Source organism: Callospermophilus lateralis, chromosome 7 (assembly GCF_048772815.1).
Source record: "Callospermophilus lateralis isolate mCalLat2 chromosome 7, mCalLat2.hap1, whole genome shotgun sequence".
In the NCBI taxonomy this organism is placed as follows: domain Eukaryota; kingdom Metazoa; phylum Chordata; class Mammalia; order Rodentia; family Sciuridae; genus Callospermophilus; species Callospermophilus lateralis.
The window spans coordinates 112,164,302-112,187,838 of NC_135311.1; the positions used below are offsets into that span (position 1 = coordinate 112,164,302).

At 43.4% G+C, this 23,537-nt stretch overlaps 1 protein-coding gene and 1 pseudogene across 1 annotated transcript; one reads left to right on the top strand and one right to left on the bottom strand.

Annotated features, from left to right (window-relative positions):
* The first annotated feature begins 6,785 nt into the window (after positions 1 to 6,785).
* Positions 6,786 to 7,733, top strand: LOC143404694 (olfactory receptor 2A12-like). Its single transcript, XM_076862872.1, has one exon. It carries the CDS (start codon positions 6,786 to 6,788, stop codon positions 7,731 to 7,733), a length of 948 nt encoding a protein of 315 aa, XP_076718987.1.
* Positions 7,734 to 13,919: 6,186 nt separating this feature from the next.
* LOC143404696 (putative olfactory receptor 2B3) lies at positions 13,920 to 14,796 on the bottom strand (annotated as a pseudogene).
* Between the last annotated feature and the right edge of the window lie 8,741 nt (positions 14,797 to 23,537).

Genomic DNA, 23,537 nt, shown 5'->3' on the forward strand with positions numbered 1-23,537 from the left:
CATGCGCCCTGGTCTGTTTGGGAGTTTGTTTTGCTGCACTGGTCTATTCATTTATTCTTGTACCCACTTTGTGTTTGCTTAATTATCATAGCTTTCTAGTAACCCTTGATATCTAGTAACCCCTTCAACTTTGCCTCCTCCTTCTTCTTCTTCTTCTTCTTCTTCTTCTTCTTCTTCTTCTTCTTCTTCTTCTTCTTCTTCCTCTTCTTTTTCAAGATTCTTCAAAATTTTTAGATCAATTTTATGACCAGGGTGTCAATTTCTGCAAAACCCCCAAACAATAGGTCTAGGATTTTGACTGGAATGATAGAATCTTTAGTCACCTTGCATCCTCATGTTCAAGCCCTGCACACAGCATATCCCTCCACTTACTTAGGTCTTCAATCATTTCTCTAAATAGTATTCTTCTACATATAGATTATTTTCCTACTAGATTTATTTCTATTATTTTATTTAAAAATATTATCATACATTATTATTGTTTGTGTACACTTGTGCATTAGTTTGGATTCTTTTGGATTTTGTTACCTACCCAATCATGTAGCCTGCTGATGTTGACAGCTTTATTTCTTTCTTTCCAATCACTTGACCTTTTATTTCTTTGGATTGACTTATTTCACTGGCTAAGACCACCAGGACAATGGCAGAGAGCTGGTAACAGGAAACGTGGTTTCACTCCCAATGTCAGGGGGTAATTTGTCAATATTTGCCATTAGGAATGACATTGCTGTAGGGTTTTTTTTCCTTCTTCTTCTTTTATTGGAGATAACTGTTATCACCTTAAGAAGTGTTTCTAGTTGGTTAAGAGGTTTGTTTCTGATCACAAGTGATTGTTGAATTTTCTCAGTTGCTTTTTCTGCCTATCTATTGAGATATTATAATTTTCTCCTTTTTATATTTATATGGTGAATTATATTATTTGATTATTGAGTGCTAAACCAACTTTAAAGTCATGTAAGAAACCCAATTTGATTGTGATGTATCTTTTTTATATATTGCAGAAATTACCTTGCTAATACTTTGTTTAGTAGCCCTGCAACAATGCTCATGAGAGAGATTGGTCTGTAAGTTTTCTTTCTTGTAATGTCCTTGTTATTTTCTGATATCAAGCTTGCGCTTGTCTAATAGAATGAGCTATTTTCACTTTTTTAAATGTTTTTTGGGGGAAAGTTTGTTGTGAGTAGCATTTTTCTAATCTTAAATATTGGACAAATTCACCATTTAAACTACCTGGGAATTTTGTTTTTAGAAAAGTTTTATTTATTTATTTTTCCATATTTTTATTAGTGCATGATAATTATATAGAATAGTGGAATTCACTGTTACATATTCACACCTTCACAAATATAACAATACAATCGGGTCAATATTGTTCCCCAGTATCTTCCCTTTTCTTTCCCTCCTCCCTTGACCTGGTTCCTGTCTAGAAAAATTTTAAATTAAATTATAGAGTCAATTTTTTCAAAGACATTGGACTTTTCTGACTTTTATTCTTTTGTGTCAGTTTTGATAATTTGTGTTTTTAAAAGACATTTGTCTACTTCATTTAACTTGTCAAACTTGCAGACAGAAATGTTTAGTAATGATCTGAATGATCTTTAAATGACTCTATAGGAATGTTTCCTGTTTCATTCTTGGTGTTGGAAATGTGTGTTTTATTTCTTTTTCTTCATGAGGCTTGCTAAAGATTTATTAATTGTTTCAAAGAGTACATTTTTGGTTTTGCTGAGTGTTCTCTACTGCAAGTTTGCTATTTCATTTTCTGCTTTAATCTTCATTATTTCCTTTATTAATTTCTCTTTGGACTTGATTTAAAGTTCTACTTTCTGGCTTTTTGAAGTGGACATAAGCTGATTAATTTGCAGCCTTTCTTCTATTGTAACATCTGCACTTAGGGCTATGAATTTCCCTAAGCACCAATAATGTATTATTTTCATCATAATTTAGTTCAATGTATACTAATTTCATATTTATCTTTCTTTGCCCCAGACATTATTTAGAAGTATATTGCTAATTAAAGGAATTAGGTACATACATATTATATTTATTTTAATAGTGATTTCTAGCTAATTTCATTGCCATCAAGAGAATATGCTCCAAGGGATTTCCATGCTTTGTATTTTTTAGAGTTTATGTTTATGATGCATATGATCAAATTTGGCAAATGTTCCATGAAGTTAACATTTCTTTTAGTTGATATTCTCATGGTATATTTTCTTTCCCTCTGTCCTCCTAGTGTGTTTTTGTCCGTATATGACATAAAGGTTCCTCCTAGTGTGCATGAGGTTCCTCCTAGTGTGCATGGTTCCTCCTAGTGTGCATGGTTCCTCCTAATGTGCATGAGGTTCCTCCTAGTGTGCATGGTTCCTCCTAGTGTGCATGGTTCCTCCTAGTGTGCATGAGGTTCCTCCTAGTGTGCATGAGGCCCTGAGCTTGTTCCCCAGCACTGGGAAGAAAAAAAAGTGGTTCTTATAAGCAATATGTAGGTTGTTGTTTTTTTAACTTACTCTAAACATATGTCTTAATTAAAATACTTAGTCAATTTGCATTTAAATTAATTACATACATTTTTGGTACCAAAAAATTGAACCCAGGGGTGCTTAACCACTGAGCCATATTCCCAGCTCTTCTATAACCTGTATACTCAGAAAAATGAGAAATTATATCCCATCTGATTCAAATGTATAATATGTCAAGATCATTATACTGTCATGTAACTAAGTAAAACAAATTTAAAAAGTGTTTTTATAGTTGTAGTTGGACACAATACCTATATTTTATTTGTTTGTTTGTTTGTTTATTTTGCTACCAAGGATTGAACTCAGGGGCACTCAACCACTGAGTCACATCCCCAGCCCTATTTTGTATTTTATTTAGAGACAGAGTCTTACTGAGTTGCTGAGTGCCTCACCATTGCTGAGCCTGGCTTTGAACTTGAGATCCTCCTGCTTCAGCTTCTATATTATTTATTTATTTTTATGTGGTGCTGAGGATCGAATCTAGTGCCTGATCCATACCTGGAAAGCACTCTATCACTGAGCTACAACCCCAACCCTCTTTTGTTTGTTTATTTTGAGACAGGGTCCAGCTAAGTTGTCAGAGCCTCACTAAATTGCTGAGGATGGCCTTGTACTAGCAATCCTCCTGCCTTAGCCTCCCAAGTGTTGGGATTACAGGCATGTGCCACCATGCCTGGCCTTACATACTTTCTTAAGTCATATTTAACAGCGCTCCATTTTCTGTTAAATGTTTTACCTCTCTATATCAAGTTACTATTGTTTTGGATTAAAGACTTTTTTTTTTTTTTTTTGGTGGTGCTAGGGATTGAACCCAGGGCTTTGTGAATGCCAGGCAAGCACTCTACCTACTGAGCTATATCCAGCCTCTAAAGACATTTTTATCAATCCATTTTTTTAAAACTATAGCTTATTAGTGAGATACCCATTATTTATTCTTTAATGATTTCTCTACATATCAAAACATGAATCTTTGACTTTTCAAAGTCTACAAACATGATTAGTTTTACCACTTTTCCAATTATGCTAATATTTAGACCACTCTAACTCCATTACTCACTAACGTTCTTGCATTGTTGTTATCATGACTTTTAATTTTTCTGTTTTAAGTCTCATAAAACCTCATGATTGGGTTATGCTCATTAATAACTTATATTTATCCATTGATTTGCCCTTTCCTTGAGGTTCTCTTCATTCCTTGCATTTTTGTTTCTTCACTTTCTTTCCGCCTAAATAACTCCCTTTAACTTATCTAAGTTTTTGTCTGAAAAAGTTTTTATTTTACATTTAAAATATTTTTAACTTTAAAAAACTTTTCATTTCAAAATAATTTTGAACTTGTAAAAAAGTTGAAAGAACAACACAAAGAAATCCTGTGTGCTCCCTGCTTGCATTTATTAATTTTAAACATTTGATCACATACACTTCATGTTTCTTTCTCTGTATATAAATATATTGTTGTAGTTATAATTTTAGAATCATTTAAAAGTAATATGTAAATATCATGTTCCTTTACCCCTTAGGACTTCAGCAACTATTTCCCAAGAATAAGGATATTCTCTTATATAGGAGTTTTCACACCTAGGAAATTTATCCTTTACATGATACTTTATTATCATCTATGTAAATCCAAGGAATTTCCCAGCCTTATCAATTGTCATAATAATGTAATTTATAGCAGTTCTCCTCCTCAGGATTATACATTTCATTATTTTCTTCATTCTCTTTGCATCTATTATAGATTATCAGCATTTACATATTACTTTTAAATGATTTCTTTGATATTTCTTTTTAAGTTACAAAAAGAAAATTATTTTTTTTCTCCAAATGCTATTTTTCACTATTGATATTTTTCAGTATATCCCTGGTACCAAAAAAAAAAAAAAGCAATTTTTATATTGGAATGTTCCTCAATCTGGGTTTTTTGATGTTTCTTCATAATTGGATTCAGATTTAATAATAATGTATAGGTGGTTAATTTTTAGGATTTTACATCTGGAGATGTCTATTATGTCTACATGCTCTTCATTGGTGATTGAGACGTTATCCAGTTTCCCAACTGTGTAGCTTATTTGTTTTTATTTTTGTAACTAATAAATACTTCGTAGACAGGTAACTTGCAACTATATAAATATTCTGTTCCTTATTAAATGTGTTTCCTGTAGATTCAGCATCTTTGTTGGTCAGTAGAGACAGAACACACCAGTAATTTGAACCATGAAAATTCAGTATAACAAATTGTCAACTAGTAAAAGCTGGATACTGAAAGGGATAAAAGAGAACCCTGAGAATGCAGAACTGGGAAGTGGAAAAAAAATTTTAAATAAATGAAAACAGCTGTTATCTCTAGGCTGAAGGAGAGTACATATTGAAGGAAATAAAGATCTAGAAGGGATTAGTTTGTTTCACTTAGCATAATAGTCTCCATATGCATCCATACTGGCAAATGCCATAATTTCATTCTTCTTTATAGTTGAGTAATACTGCATTGAGAATATATACCACAGTCCCCAAAAACCAAAAGCTGAATGATATGTGGATCCTAACACCCAATAAGTGGTGGGGCAGGGTGGAAAGAATAGAAGTTCATTGGATTAGACAAAGGGTAATGAAGGGAAGGGAGGGGGAAAGGGAATAGGAAAGACAGTGGAATGAATCAGACATAACTTTCCCACGTCCATATATGAACACACACAGTGTAACTCCAAATCACGTTTGTTGGGAGTCTCCCTGAGAACTCCCCGGGCCTTTCAGATAAGGAACCCCTAATGCAACATGGCGACGGGCAAGTTGCCAGTGGGCAGATAACAAGTTGTTTTGAAAACCTTCTAATTGACCCTCCCGTCTTCCGTACACGTGGACAGTTCGGGCCTCCCATGAATCTTATGCAGGGCGGACATGCATGCACCGTAGGTGATGAACTGACCTTTACTATGATTGGCCCCGGGAGCTTCCTGGTTTAAGATAACTGACTCTCACTTTCTATATAAGCTAGAATCAGCTTGCAGTAAAGTGCTTCATCTTTGTCACTGCTGTCTGTGTGTGTGCATTTTAATCTCCGACGACGAACCTTGGTCTTTCAACGTTCAACCACAAAAATGAGAGGTTATATGTCAAAGTTCACTCTACAGGCATGTATATCGAAAAAGAACAATTTTTTTAAAAAATTAGGAGGTACCTCTTTACTTTCCCTTGCTCCTGACCAAAAAAAGTGATGGGGGCTAGAGAGAAAAACCAAGAAGTTTCAGATTGGTGTGACTTGCTCGCAGGAATACATGACCTTCCAGTGGACACAGGCAGAGTTTGCAGAGCAGGAGCCCACGGGTGGGGACAGTGCTGCTGGGTGAGTCAGGGCTGGTTTGTAGACACGGCTGCCAGGTGGGACAACAGAGTATGGCCAGGAAAGCCGCTGCTGGAGCTGCCAAGATGCAGCCACTGGGTGGGGCGAGTATGGCCCTAGAGCCTGCCTGGAGTCGGCCAATAAGGCCAGGTGAGGAGAGCACTGCTGGCCCTTCCACAGGCCACTCCACCGGCTCTCAAGCTGAATAAGGAAGGCGGACCCCAGCCAGCAGCAGACGGACCTTCCTGCTGCTCTTGCGGCCAGTGCCCTCCAGCGCCCACTATTCTGGAGCTCACACTGTGCCAGCTGGCCAAGGAGCATGTTTCCAGGGTGTGAGGAGGAGGGGCCTGCTTCCTCACACCCTGACAGTGTTCTCCAAGGCACAGCAGAACTTCCTCTCTAAGGAGTCTGGGAGCTGGGGCTGACCTGGGGCCAACTGGTTTGTTAGACATGAGTGACCAACTGTGTACTGAGGGGTGGGGAAGGAAGTGGAAGAGTGCATATGAACATTTTATGTCTTATTCAGTGTTTCTTTTTTTAATATTTTATTTTATTTTTAGTTGTAGATGGACACAACATCTTAATTTTTATGTGGTACTGAGGATCGAACCCAGGGCCTCGCACATGCTAGGCAAGCAGTCTACCGCTGAGCCACAATATCAGCCCTTATTCAGTGTTTTAAGTCTTTAGTTGCTTCATATACATGATCCCTACTCTTGATAAAATCCATGAGAGATGTTTATTAGCCACATCTTATAGATGAAGAGACTGAGGCTCTGAGAGGTTCAGTAACTTGTCCAAAATTACCCAGAAACTGCATCGCAGGCAGGATTAAAATCTTTGTTGTCTGGTTTTATAGGTGGCATTCTTGTGAGCTTCCGTACTTTAGATGACATGTCGATGAATGTGATTTTCTTACAGGCCCCACCATGGGGATGCTTCCAGAGAAAAACCAAAGCTGGGTTTCTGAATTTGTGCTGCTTGGCTTCTCCAGTGACCCCATGTCCAACAGGGTCCTTTTCTTTGTCTTCCTTCTCCTCTACCTGAGCTCAGTGCTGGGCAATGGGCTCATCGTTGCTCTGATCTGCCTGGACACTCATCTCCACACTCCCATGTACTTCTTCCTCTGTGTCCTCTCGGTGCTGGATACGAGCTACATCACCACCACCGTGCCCCAGATGTTGGTGCATCTTCTGGCTCACTCTCGGACCATCTCCTTTGCTGGCTGTTGGCTGCAGATGTATGTGTTTTGTGCTCTGGGACTGACCGAGTGCATCTTCTTTGTAGTCATGGCTTATGACCGCTATGTGGCCATTTGCTATCCTCTGCGTTATACCATCATTCTCAACTGGAGACTGTGCACGCAGTTGGCAGCTGGGACATGGGCCTGTGGTTTCCTCTTTTCTCTAGTCCATACCTTCCTCACTATGAGGCTGCCATACTGTGGGCCTAATAGGATCAACCACTACTTCTGTGAAGGGCCCTCCGTGCGGAACTTGGCTTGCACGGACACCCGGCTCATTGACATGGTGGACCTGATCATCAGTGTCTTTGTGGTTGTCACCCCACTCTCCCTCATTCTGGCCTCCTACATTCGTATCACCCTGGCCATTCTCAAGATCAAGTCCACCCAGGGCCGCTGCAAGGCTTTTTCCACCTGTGCCTCCCACCTGACTGTGGTCACACTCTTCTATGCTCCAGGGACTTACATCTACACGAGGCCCAACTCCAGCTACTCTCCAGAGCAAGACAAGCAAATCTCCCTCCTCTACAATGTCTTCACAGCCCTGCTCAACCCCATGGTCTATAGTCTGAGAAATAAGGACATTAAGAGGGCTTTTCTTAAGGTAATGGGACGTGGTAGGGTGGCCTGGTGACCCAGGAGAAGATTGGGATAGAATGTCCAATGCTGGAAAGAGAGAGCATCTATAATACCTGCAACCCACTTTGTGCATTTGAATAAGTATAGAACTTGGTTAGTGGAACAAATGTTCATGAAACCAACGTGGGTGTCTTGATTAATTTTCTACTTTGTGATGCAGTAACAAACAGCTCAATAATCTCTGGTTTACAACAGCAAATATTCATTTCTTGCTCATGTTCCACGTTAGTTGTAGGCTGGCTGCAGCTCTCTGCAGTCTAAGATCACCTTATAAGGAGGAGCCCTTATTGTGGAACATGCTATTCCAAGACAGAGGGGAAGACATAAGGGACAAAGCATGTGATGACTGTTAAAGCTTCTCAGAAATGACTGCACACATCCCAAGCAAGTCATGTGATCAAGGCTGATGGCAAAGGGATGGTAAGTGTTTTCCCTACAGAGAAGTAACAAAATTACATGGCAATGGGCAGACATGAATAGGTTCAGAACTTTGAAGACCCAAGGAAAGATATGGAGAGAATTATAGTCATGAAATTTTATTTCTGCAAACCAAGAAGAGGCCACAATGGCCGGTGAGGACTGATGATCTCAGGGGAATGAGGTTCTCTCGGCGGCTGATAGACACAAAGTGCCAGGTTCCCCACCATTCCACAGCCATCCAACACTGTGGACCTCAGCACCTGATAAGTTCTCCAGGACCTGGAGTCCAGGAGAGAGGGAGGATGCTGGAGACTGAACTGTCTCCCCCTAAATTCATATGGTGAAGCTCTCACACCCCATGGGACTGGATCTGGACTAAGGAAATAATTAAGGTTAAATGAACTCATAGGGTGGAGCCCAAATTTGATAGGATCTGTGTCCTTATAAGAGGAGACACCAGAGAATGCTTTCTCTCTCACCCTCCCTCCTCGCCCTCCTCTCTGTCCGCCTGTCACAGGGGAACACAGTGAGAACGAGGCCATCAACAGTCCAGAAAGAGAGCCCCACCAGAACCTGACAGGGCTGGAACCCTGAACTCAGATTTTCAGCTTCCAGAAAATGAATCTCTGTTATTTAAGCCCAGCTCGTTATGGTGTTATTAGCCTGAGTTGACTAATAACAGAGGGTTGCCCCAAGAAGATTCATATTATTTCTACCAGTGGAGCAAAAACTTAATAGAGAAATCAAGGTCAGTTACTGGAAAATGAGGTTGCAGAATTCTTTAGAAAACAAACAGCTTTCTGTGGTAGAGAAAATGGAGGACAGAAACCTACTCGCCCAGAGTAGACAAGTAAGGGCTTGGAGTTAAGATTCAGCTGATGCCTGTGGGTGAGGAGCCAGGCGAGGAAGGAGCAGGAGGAGGCACTCTCAGTGAAGGGAAGCCAGGTTCAGAGGCCTCACCTTAGGAAAGGAGTTGCATGGTCTGGTGAACAGGAGGAAGGTTCGTGAGGTCCTGGCACTGAGCAGGACAGGAGAGACAAATTCGGGAGTCAGGCAGAGGCCAGGTCCCAAAAGCCCTCTGGGAATGGTGTACTTTGTGCTCAATGCAGTGAGAGTGTGAGATTCTGGTTAGAGAAGTGGTGCAGATTTAGGGGTGATAACCTCCTTGTGGGAGTGGCTTTGGGAGCCCATGGCTGGAAAGGAGGTGGGAGAAACAGGGGAGAGTGCAGGAGTGTGGGTGGGGAGAGCAGCAGAGCACGTGAAGGTTTAGATGACAAACAGGGGAGAATTGGGGAAAGGCGGGCAAGTGGGAGGGTCAGCTCATGAGGGGATGAGCAGAGTGACCATGAGGAAAGGAAGTCAGGGATAATGAATTGCCAGGGAGACTCTGTCCATTTCCAGCCTGGGCCACAGGCTCAGAATGCCCAGCAACCTTGCCCCCTCAGGGCTTGGCCACCCTCTCAACATGGAAACCGGAGCTCCACCCCAGCCAGGCACCTGCCTGGCCCCTCAGCTAGTCCCAGAGTGGCCTGGGTGCCGCTCCTTGGTGGACTCATTCAGCAAGCCCTCCCACGGGGACTGAAGCGTGTAGTGTCCCACATAGTCGTCATTCTTCCTGTAAGCCCCACATGCTGTGAAGACCTTTGCTCCCTGTGGCAGCCAGCACCCAGCTGTTTGTCCCTAGCCCTGCTTGCTGATGGCCTGCCCCCTGGTTAGTTTGCCTGTCAGCTCTGGGCTGGCTAACCAGCTAATTCCTCTGCAATTCAGTGCTTCATCCACACCTCCTCTAATGAGGTCTAACCCCTCCCAAGTCTGTCCTTCCTCAGCCCCTCTCTCTTGTCCCTTGGGTCCCATTCATTCATAGTTGATACTTGATTATGTTACCTTTTCCTTTTTTCGCCTCTCGGTCCTTTGTGTCTCCTGATTGGACCCAAAGGGATGCAGTTTCTCTAATGTTTCAAAGTATCATTATCTGGATTTTACTAAAAAACCAGAAACTGAGTAAACGAATGCTCACGGGAATTAGAGGTCATATTCAAAGTCCTATGACCAGAAACAGGGAGCTGGGACTCCAGATTGTCACCTCTGCTCATCTCTTACCATTATCACTCAGCATGTCCTCGCTAGGGCTCCATCCCATATATTCTTTCACAAGTTGAGCTTGGTCTCCTTTTCTTGAAGGTTCTCTATGAAATCCCTTTCCTGTAATCTGGGCATTTACATAGAAGCCGTAGAGAAGAGGTGCCATGACCCAAGATGGACTGCAGGAAGGACACTATGTGGAGACCATCCTGGGCACACAACAGCCTTAGCCCACACCTCACCTCCCATCTTCTTCCTTCCTTTGGAACTTAGGCTAAAGGAAAGACATGAGAAACCATGAATTGACTGAGAACAATCTGGTTGGTTGAGCACGATCTGGTTGGACTGAGTACATTGTGCACTGACTTATGTTTGTGGAGGGAGTCTCAAGAAAAATTATGGATATAAAAATAAAGTTATAATATTTGCACAGCTGAAAAAAAGAAATCCCTTTCCTAAAATTAAGGCACATTCAAAACTTCTGCACTGAATGATTTCTTTATCTCTTTACCCAAATCTGAATTTCCCCCAGGTGCAGCATCCTTGGGTGGCCCTTTTCCTAATGAACTAGAACACTTCCTGCTCTGAAGTATAAATTTTCTGTGTCTCACTAGCAATTCCCCCAGTTCCCATTCATCCTCAACTCCCATTGTATCTTTCTCTGGCTTAATTACATACCTTTATCCTGCTATGTCTTCCCAGTGTACCACCTGGTCCAATCTTGATGTAGCAGGATAGCACATCAACCCCTAAATATTTCCACTACTCTTTCTCTTATGACTTGGGGGCTGGTTGAATTAAACTGTATTTCTACATGGGGCCTTCCAGGTCTTTCTCTCTCTCTCTCTCTCTCTCTCTCTCTCTCTCTCTCTCTCTCTCTCTCTCTCTCTCCCCCTGCCCCTAGCATCTCCCTGAGGCCCTCTTCCTCACTACTTCCTCAAGTGTATTCAGAAATTGCTCTATACCTATCTGTGAAATGCAAAGTCAAATATTCATCTTATACCAAGAATAACTATCGTAACTCTCACCAACACACACAATCATCTTTACTTTTCTTACTGAATTCAAACTACCTTCACTGACCTCTGCTTGTACTGAATCTCTATCACCTTCATTGGATCCATCACAGTTTCATTGAAGACTGAAGACTGTTGGTTGATAAAGGTTCAATAATTCTGACCTTAAAGAGGTGAACTATGAAGGGTTTTTAAGTTTCCTTTGTGTTCAAAGCCAGAGACTGACAGAGTTTCTCCACAGCAGTATTTCCTTGGATGACCTGTCATTTGTGTCCATTGGGTGATCTGAACTTTGAAAAGTCACAGCCAAGTTTGGAGCAGAAAATGTCTAGGCTAGTCCTAAGGATGTGGGAATGCCAACTAGGATTAGCTAGGAACTTCCGTCTCTTTTTTTCCTCTACCAATAGAAAATGTGAGGGTAAAATTTGGAGGGGATTCTATAAAGGTGGGGAGAGCCCCTTGAGAAAGCTCCTCTTTTCAAGTTAATCTTCACTGGAGTGTTGCCTACCATGGAAGGAATGATTAACTGTGTGGTCAGTAAAATTTCCTAAGATTCTATGTGCCTTGTCCAAGGTGCACGGGACCCTGAGGGCTGAGGCCATGGGTGAATGGTTTTGGCATTGGGAAGGGAAGCCACCACCATCATGACCACCACCAGCTACCATCCTCTCCGCAACCTCTTGACTCAAGTACTCCAGTGATCACCCAGCTCACATTTGAATAAAGGTTTATTAAAAGCTTTAAAGTGGAATATTAATGATGATATCTCCCAGGGTGCTGGCTGGTTGCCATCAGAACCTCTTTAAGCTATATCTTGAGGGCCTGTTGTAATTTTCTCATAGTTTTGCTGACCAAGTTCATGAGCTTTTGGGGGGGCCAGACCCAAGCTAACCGAATCCACAGCAGACTGGAGTGTAAACAAATGCCAGCTCTGTCATTCGTAATGTTGGCGTTAGCTAGCCCTTCTCCAAGAGCAGAATAGCCATTTACTCTCCAATGAAAGGGTCTCAGATGTCTGCTTGGTAACTGTGGTGTTAGGAAAGGAAATTAGAATAAAAAGAGTTGCCATGTTTAGACTGCAAATTGGTGCGGCCAATTTGGAAAGCAGTATGGAGACTTCTTGGAAAGCTCGGAATGGAACCACCATTTGACCCAGCTATTCCCCTACTCGGTCTATTCCCTAAAGACCTAAAAAGAGCACACTATAGGGACACTGCTACATCCATGTTCATAGCAGCACAATTCACAATAGCAAGACTGTGGAACCAACCTAGATGCCCTTCAATAGACGAATGAATAAAAAAAATGTGGCATTTATACACAATGGAGTATTACTCTGCATTAAAAAAGGACAAAATCATAGAATTTGGAGGGAAATGGATGGCATTAGAGCAGATTATGCTAAGTGAAGCTAGCCAATCCCTTAAAAACAAATGCCAAATGTCTTCTTTGATATAAGGAGAATAACTAAGAACAGAGTAGGGACGAAGAGCATGAGAAGAAGATTAACATTAAACAGGGATGAGAGGTGGGAGGGAAAGGGAGAGAGAAGGGAAATTGCATGTAAATGGAAGGAGACCCTCAGGGGTATACAAAATTACATACAAGAGGAAGTGAGGGGAAAGGGGGAAAAAATATAAGGGGGAGAAATGAATTACAGTAGAGGGGGTAGAGAGAGAAGAGGGGAGGGGAGGGGGGGAGGGGAGATAGTGGAGGATAGGAAAGGCAGCAGAATACAACAGACACCAGAATGGCAATATGTAAATCAATGGATGTGCAACTGATGTGATTCTGCAATCTGTATACGGGGTAAAAATGGGAGTTCATATCCCACTTGAATCAAAGTGTGAAATATGATATATCAAGAACTATGTAATGTTTTGAACAACCAACAATAAAAATTAATTAAAAATGTAAAAAAAAATAAATAAAAAATTTAAAAAATTTTAAAAAAGAGTTGCCATGTTTATATGAAGCATTCAATGTGTAAGAACTTTACCTGTCACGATAATCCTATAAGGTGTTAGTCTGCTATTGTTATCGTCATTCCAATTCTACAGATACCAAAGAGTCTGGCTCTTAAACACTGTGATGTAGTTTGGGTAATGTTTCATCTGCGTACTGAGAGATCCCTCAAAATATCTCTTGCCCACAGCAGTGGCTCACCTCCCCAGGGACAGGATGAATCCTGTATCCTGGGGCCCACACTCCCCTAGACAGTGCTGAATGAACAGTGACCAACCCTTCAGTCCTATTCCTAAGGTTACTTTTCCTTTCTTCTATGTTTCTTTAGATCTAGTCTTTCTCCTGACTGAGAAAGAAAGTTACTGATCTGGGGTCCTCTGAGTCATCTTGTCCCAGCCATCCTGAGTTTACTTAAATAATGATGCTTCATTTGTGCCAGACCCTTTGATGCTCCCAGGAAACTAGAAAAGAATCAATCACGTGTCATGCTTTGCAGAGTTCTGGAGTTGTGTCCCTTAATGTTTGAGGGTAGCCTAGTGTCTAGAGCCATCAACATGACCATAACTTGTACCTACCTCTGCACCTCAATTTCTAACCACTTGTGAATGATTCTTGCCTGTCTGCTTTTTGGATATGGTAGAAGGGCCATAGACCCTCTTCTTTCAGGCCCGGATATAGCCATCTGTGTTCCAGTGGACTTACTCAGAGACCCTGCTTCAACCTGTTACTTTGAGGAAATCCCTCTTTACATCTTGTTTCTGAGGCTGTAGATTATGGGGTTGAGAAAGGCAGAGATGACATTGTAGAACAGAGCCAGTTTCTTGTCCTGTTCTGGGGAAGTATTAGCCCCAGGGTTCAAGTACATAAACATGGTAGGTCCACAGAACATGGTGACCACAGTGATATGGGATGCACAGGTGGAGAAGGCCTTGGGTGGAACCAATCCTTAGAATAGCAATGAAGATATAGATATATGATGAAATCTACTCTGTCATTGAGGGATGTGTCTGCACAGGCCAACTTCAGAACAGCAGGCACCTCACAGAAGAAGTGGTTGATCTCATTGGGGCCACAGTAGGGCAGGCGCATGGTGAAGACAGTGTAGACTAGGGAAAAGCTGACACCCCATAGTCCACAAAAGATGACCATTGCCCCACACAGCCATGGGCTCATGATAACCTTGTACCTGAGTGGAGAGCAGATGGCCACATACCTATCATAGGCCATGACAGAGAACAGCCATCCCTCAGTGATGCCCAAAGACATACATCTGGGCCACACACCCAACATAGGAAATGGTCTTCTTCTGGCAGACCAGATACACCAATATCTGGGGCACAGTGGTGGTGACATAGCTCATGTCCAGCAGGGAAGGGACATTGAGGAAGTACATGGTTGTGTGGAGGCAGGAGTCAGGTGGATCAAGGTGACAATGAGTCCATTGCCCAGGAGTGTGGAGAGGTAGAGGGAGAGGAAGAGACTGAAGAGGATGACATTAGTTTGGGAATTCCTGGAGAAGCCCAGAAGGATGAACTCAGTCACAGAGCTGCGGTTCTCCCAGGGAAACGCCTGCATTATTCTTCAGCTGCAGAAAGAGAAATGGACCTACTGGCCCAGTTTTGAAGCCACATTCAGGTGCCATGGCCATTCTATTGCTGCCAAGGTCAGTAGCCATTGGGTACTAGTTGGGATTAATGTCAATTAGGTTACTTTGGGGGAAGGAAAGGAAATTGTCAATATTTAACTTCTCTGGCCAAAATCTTTTCTGAAAAACTCCAGTCTCATTTCCTTCCATTCTATCTGCCCGCTAAAGGCCACCTCCCTTTCTCTCCTTCAGGAGCTATTATCACATAGTGCATTGCTTGGGGGCTCTTCTCCCTAGACCTGGCTGCACAGTGAGATGGTGACGATTTCAAACTCTATTCTTCCCCTTGTCTCAAAATACATATTTAGAATTCTTTCTATTTGGTGCCTCCAACTTTTTTTTTTTTTTTTGTACTGGGGAGTGAATGCAAGGGGCATTTAACTACTGAGCCACACCCCAGCCCTTCTTTTGTATTTTATTTAGAGGCAGGGTCTCACTGAGTTGCATAGGGTCCTTGCTAAGTTGCTGAGGCTGGCTTTGAACTTATGATTTTCCTGCCTCACCCTCCCATGCTGCTGGTATTACAGGCATGCACCACCATGCCCAGCTTAACTTTTGATCACTCTAGAAAACCAAGGGAATCAGAAATGTGGATGTAGATATGTGGCTCCACAAACATGAGAGGTTCCTTGATAACTTATATTGAGCCTGCATTTCTGATTCTTTCAAGTCCCTGGAAGCTTTCTAAGATTTTATTTCAGATGGGGTTACTCAGCAATTCTGTTTCTTCTTATCTATCCTCTCCTAATTCTGAAGGGAAGGGTCTTCCTACTTGACTCTAAAACTTGGATAGACTTGAGGCAGAATAACAGCTGTTTTGTTTGCTTAAAGATAACTTTGGAAGGTCTGGGGTTGTAGCTCACTGGTTGAGCACTTGCCTCATGTGCATAAGGCATTGGGTTCAATCCTCAGCACCACATTTAAAAAAATAAAATAAACAAATAAAATATTTTTTTAAAAAAAATGGCTTTGGAGGCTGGGGATGTAGTTCACTGGGAGAGAACTAGCCCAGGATGCACAAGGCCCTGGGTTCAATCCCTAGTACCAAAAAAAAAGAGACAGTTTTGACATCTCAAGCTCTCCAGCCTGGTGGGGATACCCCTCCCAATTTTAATAAACCCCTTAGGATCCCTTTCTCCCCTTGAGATTGATGATTGGCAGGTAGCCTGGGATAAAGACTGGGTTTGGGTTTAGTTTATACCTTTAGAGCTTAAAGGTGATTCTCTTGTTCATGGAGTCACAAGAGGTGGAATTTTCTGGTGGAGAAGAATGGGGTTTGGAATGGAATACTTGAGGGCAAGTCCTGATGCTTTTACTGTGACCTTGTACATGTAATTTAATCTTCCTGAGCCTCAGTGTTCTTCCTCGTGGAATGGATATGATGTTCACCAGGGAGATAGCCTGTGAGTAGTGGTAGGTTATTCATGAGGCCACCAGCACTGTGACTGCCACAGAGCGGGAGCTCAATAATGCCAGTGCCCATCAAGTGCTCCTGCTCATGGTGTCATTCAATGAATGGTCGTATGCAGGTATAGGAGCTGGAAAGACAAGGATAAACAAGGACAAGGACAGGGTATATTCCTAATCCTAAAGAGCTTACAGTCTAGTTGGGAAAATCGAGGAATAAATATACAAAACATTCCCAATGTGTTTAGCATCATGAGGGGAATGCGTGCTGTCTGCCATGGCTCTGTGCTAAGCCCTAAGGGTGGAGAAATAAAAACCTCTGCTCTCAAAGGGCACACAGTGAAGAGACAGGCAGATGATGAACAGCCACCAAGTGAGGAGTGCTGTGTTGGAGAACAGAACACCTGGTGTGAATCTTAGAGGGTGAGCAGGGTTAGCCAAGCCAAGAACTCAAATAGAGGGAGCAGCAGGTGCCCAGGGCCTCAGGGAGAGCTTTGTGCAAACAGGGAGCCCAGGGATGAAGTCTGCACGGGGGTATTAGGAAAGGGGATTCCTGGAAGATAGGCCTGAAATTAAGAAGGAAACTGGGTCTAAATGGTCTTGTGTATCCTGCTAAGAGGCACAGACTTAATCCTTTAGGCTGTGGGAGTCACTGATGGGTTTCAAGCCGAGAAATAATTTGTTTGGGCTTCGGGTTCAGAAACATGTCGTGAGGCTGGAAGTTAAGAGAAGGCATTGGAAGAAGACCAGGTGAGAGGTAAAGGAAAAAGACACAGAAGGCTCATGTTCCACCCAGGAAGAGGGGAGGGTAGAGGGAGGGGTGGAGATGACCCAACAGCGCAGGGCAACTGAGGCCTGCAGAAAGTAAGAAAGGGAGGAAGGAAGATGAGCTTGAGATTGGGAACTGGGAACATAAATTGTCTTCAGCACCATTCAACAACCCAGAAATGAGAGGGAGATGAAGGAAGGACAGGTGGGGTGGGGCAGGAAAAGGCAGAGGGCTAATTAATTCTCTCACAGACACACAGAGTTTGGAACACATGCTTGAGGATCGGGAGGTCAGAGGCTGAGCTGTGTGGCCTGAGAGTTCAGGAGGGAGATCTAAGTGGAAGATCAAATCTCCGCTGCACCAGCATTTGGAGGGTAATGAGGACAGAGAATGATGGGAATTCTCAGTGAGAGAGCAGAGGGGCCGAGATGGCACCTGGGAGCACCAGAGAGGAACACTGGAGAGATGGGCAGAGGACGAGACAGGCTTGCAAAGAGCTCCAGGGAGGCAGGAGGGCTTGATGCAGGAACCCAGGGAGCTTGAGTGCCAGGGGTGTCAAACGCAAAGAGGACTGAAAACTGTCAAAAATGGAATAACATGGAAGTTGTCAGTGGCTCAGAGATGAGGCATCTCTGTGATGAAGGCAGATGTCAGATTGTGGTGGGTTCTGAGAAACCCACACATAAGGGGAGGCGGTAGGGGGAGAGAAGAGAAAACGCTCTGAGGAAGTAGGGAGCAATTGGACCAGGAACATCCAACAGAGTCAAAATGGAAGGGGAGGAGGTGAGAGCAAGGTGGCTACAGATACAGCTAACATTCCCATGGACCAGCCCGTGTCATAGGTTCTTCTTGATAATAGGTTGAGTAGACAGTGAGGATGTGACCCAGAGGTTGAAAATCAGACATCCAGTCTCAACTGAATAGAACGAGGCTGATGCCAGTAACAAAATAACAACAACAAAAAAGACACAGCCCAAATGTCAGGTGTCCTGTCCCTTCTCTTTAACTCAAAAGCCAGTTGTGCAAAGCTCAGATGGGGAAGCACTTTGTTGGGAAATAACTGAGAACTTAAACTAGATTTACATAAAGAAACTTCCAAAAAGTCAACATGAGTCTGCATCATTAGGAAGGAATCCTAGCAGATCATAGGAGGTAGCTTGGAGCTGTGTCTGCAGTAGCCAGACCACATTTAGAACATTGTTCTCACTCCTGGGCCATATTTTTAGCTGACTATGGACAAGTTGAAACAGGCTATGGAGAAAGATTTGGAAACCACATTGTGTGAGAAAGAGTTAAAGCAAATAGGATGCTTCTACTGATTTGAAAGGTGAGAGATGTTCTGGAGCTGAGCACCAACTCTTTGCAAGTCACAAAGATGTTTGATGCAGGAACCCAGGGAGCTTGAGTTCCAGTGGTGTCAAACGCAGAGAAGAAAGAGGACTGAAAACTGTCAGAAAGTGGAAACATAGGTGAGTCCTTCCATGTGGACGACACATGTGTCTTGTTCTAGGTGGTCCCCAAAAGGATTTCAATTTAATTAGACCAACTTATATTAGTGGTAGTATATTGACTTACATTCGTTATAATTTGAATCTAGAATGTTCCCCAGAGGCCCATGTGTTAAAGGCTTGGGCCTAAGCCCATGATGCTACTGGAAGGTGGTGGAACCTTCAGGAAGTGTAAGTGGGGCCTAGTGTGAGAAAGTTAGGTCCCTGGGGGGTGTGCCCTTGAAGAGATATTGGAACCTAAGCCCTTCCTCTTTCTCTCTTTTGCTTCCCGGCCACCATGAAGTGTAACGTTCTCCTCCACCACGAACTCTTGCCATGATGAGTACAGGCCCAAAGCTATAGGGTCAATGGACTAAAACCTCTGAAACCATGAGCCAAAATTAACTTTTCCTCACTTTTAAGTTGATTGACTCTGGTATTTTGTCACAGTGATGGAAAGCTACACTTGGAAGCAGTGCAGACAGAGTCAACCATCCTGGAAGGTAGTGAGCGTTTAGATCTTGGGAAAGGTTCCACAGGAGGGTCTCTGGTACACTCCAACTGAAAGAGTTGAGGACTTTGCCATCCTCTCTCCTCTCACCTGCCTGTTTCACCTGGACCCGAGGCCTGGGCCATTGCAGTAGTGTCTCAATAGGCATCCCTCTCCCAGTCTCTGCTACAAACTGACCAGAAAAGGAAGCAAAATGGAGAAAATGAGGAGAGGAGAATATGGAAAAGAGAGAGCAGTGAAAGGTGGGTGGGGTAGGGGGTTCTAGCACCTTTATGACTTCCATCCAGGAGAAAGAAAGGCCGGGGTAGCAATATCTGGTTGGTTACCTCCTCCCCTTCTCCCTGAGTGTCCTAGTTCTTCCCCGTTTCAGCATCTCCCCCAGCTCCCCGACTCTCCTGAAGCCTCAAACAGCCCTTTCTGCACTCCTGGAAATAGCTACCCTGACCTCTCCCTCGCTTACCAGTCCCTTGTCCTGTATCCTCAATCCAAGGTCCCAACCTGGCTGGGATGCAGGGGAGAGCCAACTGCCTTAGCTCCACAGTCACCGTCTTCACCTCCTTCCTCCTTCCTTCCTCAGAACACTCCCAAAAGCAAATAGAGAGAAGGTCAGAGCCATAAGTAGACAGTGAGACAGAAGGAAATCCATGCACAGAGCCGTCCAGGGGGTGGGGGAAGAGAGATGCCAGGTCTGAGGGGCCAGATGCAAATTGGAAGGAGGTAAGGCAGGCAGGTGCCCGGTCAGGGAGAGACAGGGACAAGGACAGGCGGGAGATCAGGAAGGGTTGGTCCAGGTGTGAGGACTCTGTGCCTCAGGTCCCCTCCTCCGCCCCTCCCTCCTTACCTGGCTGTGTGTGAAGGCTGAGTCAGGAGCCTGCTGGGTCTTTTAACCTTCTGCTCCTGATCCTCAGGGAGGACAAGTCAGGCAGCTTCTTAATGAGCCTCTGTGCCTTGGGACACTCCAGGCCCCACTGCAGGCCCCCAAAGCCCTGAGCACACATTTAGTCCCCTCAGCCTGGCACCAAGGTCTCTGCACCAGCCCCCAACTCTCCCTGCTCCCCACAGCCTCTCTGCGTTCTGCCTGACAGTCCAGTGGGAACACAGTGTGAGCATCCACTGGAGTAGGTGCATGGCTTGAGGAGTGCAGGGGCCCAGGGCTGGGCAGGATGTGAGGGAAGCCTTCCATGGGCCCTAAAGAATGAATCGGGGTTTCCCATGGGCTGGGGCCAAGGTCGGGCTTCTGGCTGTTCTCAGTCGCCACAGAGTGCCCCACTCCACCCTCCCTACCACACTTGGCTGAGTACCAGGCTGCACTGTGTCCTGCATAGTGTGGCCCCCAAAGACCGTGACTTCCTGCAGGGAAAGAAATGTGCTCCTAGCAATTGTGGGACCCTCCTAGAACCTGATCAAGATGAAGCTAGTGACAAATATTCTACATGGAGCCAAACCCTGGACAGTCAGCAGACTTGGGATCAAATCCTAGCTCTGCCATTTACTCATGGTGTAAAATTCTGGACAAGAAGCCAAACGCCCCTCAGTTTCCTCATGAGCAAAATGGGGCACTGACAGAATAGGGTAGTGACGGGGTTAAGTATGATCAGGCATGAAACAGAGTAAGATATGCGTGCTTGACCTGACTCCCCAGTGTATGTCAGGTGGTGGGTCTTCTGCTTGTCCTACAAACGTATGTTTCCATAGATTCAGAGTGATGAGGGGCTACAACATTTCCTGTTCAGCCACCCCTTCTGCTTCTTAAATGGGTCGGGGCGTATGACAAGTACTTCATAACTGTGATCAGTCGGAATCAATCCCCAGCATAGATGGGAGATAGCCCTTTGGGTGACATAATGTGGGAATTCTGATGTAGGCTTTGATTTGAATCAAATATTAGGGCATGTGTGCTGGGCTCTGGGTTCAATTGCCATCACCACCAAAGACCTAGAAGGTAATTAGGCCGTGAGAGCTCAGCTCTCATGAAAGGACTAATGATGCTGTTCCATGGCGGGGGAGGGGGGAGTCATTATTGTGGGAACAGGTTCTTTATAAAGGGATGGGTTTGCTCCCTTTTGCGCACACCTCCCCCCCTTCTCCTTTCTGTGCTTCTTCCTTCTGGTATGAGATGACAGCAAGAAGGTCCTCGCCAGATATTGGCACCTGAATTTGGATTTTCCAGACGCCAGAACCACAAGCCAATAAATATTTGTTTATGATCAATTACTCAGTCTGTGCTATTGTCTGAACACAAAAAACAAAACAAACAAGACAGAAAATTGAAGTGGGACTGTTTTCTATTCAAAAATGTGAAAGAAACTTTGGAACTGGCAATGAACAGGGGCTAGGAAGAGTTTGAAGAAGCAGTCTTGAAGCAGGCTATTTTCTTTTTGAATATAAACAATTTATTTGATAAATTAATGCCTTTCAAAAAACAGTGCCATAACATTATGCAGTTGAGCATGCTAGTCATGTTCATAATGAAGCACCTGTGCTCACGTTAGATTGGGGGACCCACTACTGCTGGGGGTCCACTGCCAGAGCAGTGCAAGTTGTCTGCTCTTCTGCACAGGTATAGAAAATTCCTGAACAGTGAACTTCTAATACTACCACCCACAACACATATATCATTTTTTTAAAAAATTTTTTTAAGAGAGAGAATTTTTTTAATATTCATTCTTTAGTTTTCGGTGGACAAAACATCTTTGTATGTATGTGGTGCTGAGGATCGAACCCCGGGCCGCATGCATGCCAGGCGAGTGCGCTACTGCTTGAGCCTCATCCCCAGCCCCAAACACATAACATTTTTAAAAAATTGTGACACCCAACCTACACCTATGCACAGTCACTCTTCAGTAGTGCTTGTTATTAAATGAAGACAAAATGACCTGTTTAACCCAGTCTCAATCCTTAAAACAGAGAAATTCATCAGCAGCAGGTAGTTACATGTGTGAGCCAAGGTTAATGTAATACAGAAAGTGGAGCCAACTCCACACAGCCCCACACAATGAGGCGCTGCTGATTCATATTACAAGCTGGGCAACTTACATCCATACCTGATAAATGACCTGCTGTGTAGACAACCTGTATTCGAGATAAACAAGCATTAATTAGTGGAAAGAGAATCTGAGACCACAACATGCAACCCTCCAAGATAGAGAATTCTATACCTGAAAGCTACAGCCAAAGCCAAGGGTCTGCTAGTCGGCCTCATGGTCACTTCTACCCATGAACCAGACCTTGGAAAGTAAGAGTTCATGAGAGGTCATCACAAAAGTGCAGGTGTGAACCACAACTGCTATTCTCCACTGCCAGTCACAGGCAAGGGGCTCACCACCATCCACTCAGCCTTCTCCATGTCCTCTTCCTGCGGTCCTCCTGATAAGCTCTCCACCTACACGGTTGCCTCCAGTTGCATAGATACAGCTTCACAGCAAACCAAGATGGCTTTATGCCAACAAAGAACATGAAGGTCCTGGGAAACCAGGACCTGTGAAGCCAACCAATAGACGAAATTCACAGTTCTGAAGGGAGTCTGAAGTTTACTTGCTTTACTGTGATTTGGTTTTGTGGTTTTGGAGAAACTTGGTCCCCTGCTATGTAGACCTCATTATCAGGGGTTACAAGTGTCTCAACTCTATGCAAATCAGCTGGGGCTCATGGTTTCAGAGGTCTCAGTTCAGAGAAGGTCAACTCCATTGCTCTGGACTTGAGGTGAGGCAGGACACCATGGTGGAAGAGTGTGGTGAGGAAAACAGCTCAGTGTGGTGAAGAAACCAGGAAGGGGGCACAGGAAGAGAGTGAGACTTTCCTCACCATGGACAGATATAAACCCCAAAGGCACACTCCCAGGAACCCACCTCCTCCAGCCACACCCTACCCTCCTACAGTTACCACCCAGCTAATCCCTATCAGCAGATTAATTCAGTGATTAGGTTAGGGTCTCCTAACTCAAGCATTTTGCCTCTAAAATTTTTTTTTTTCATTTTCTTACACATGAGCTTTTGGAGGACATCTCACATCTAATCTATAACAGTTTACATATGTATAAAATAAAAGATTGATTTGTGGTTGTCTTCTCTTGTGATGTATTCATTTGGTATTAAAGGAATGTTGGCCTTGTGGAATTTATTTGGAAGTCCTACCTTTTTGTTCTTTTTTTAAAAGAATTTGAAAGGTTTGGTGTTGAGTCTCTACATGTTTGAAAAAATTCACCAGTGAAGCCATCTGGTCCTGGATGTTTCTTTTGAGGAATTTAGAAATTATTAATTAAATCATTTAACCTGCCATAGGTCTTGGTAGATTCTCTGTTTCCTTTTGAGTTAATTTCCTTTTGAGTAGTTTATATCTTTCTAAATATAAGCCCATATTTTATAGATTATTTAACTTGTTGGCTTACAATTGTTTATACTCTTTTCTTTTTTTATAAGATGTTCTCTCTTTTACTCCAAATTTTAGTAATTTATGTCTTTTCCCTTTTTTCCCCTTAATCAGTCTAGTTAAAGGTTT

Bases quoted from the DNA above. Each gene is read 5' to 3' on its own strand.
- LOC143404694 (XM_076862872.1), top strand. From the start codon at position 6,786: ATGGGGATGCTTCCAGAGAAAAACCAAAGCTGGGTTTCTGAATTTGTG.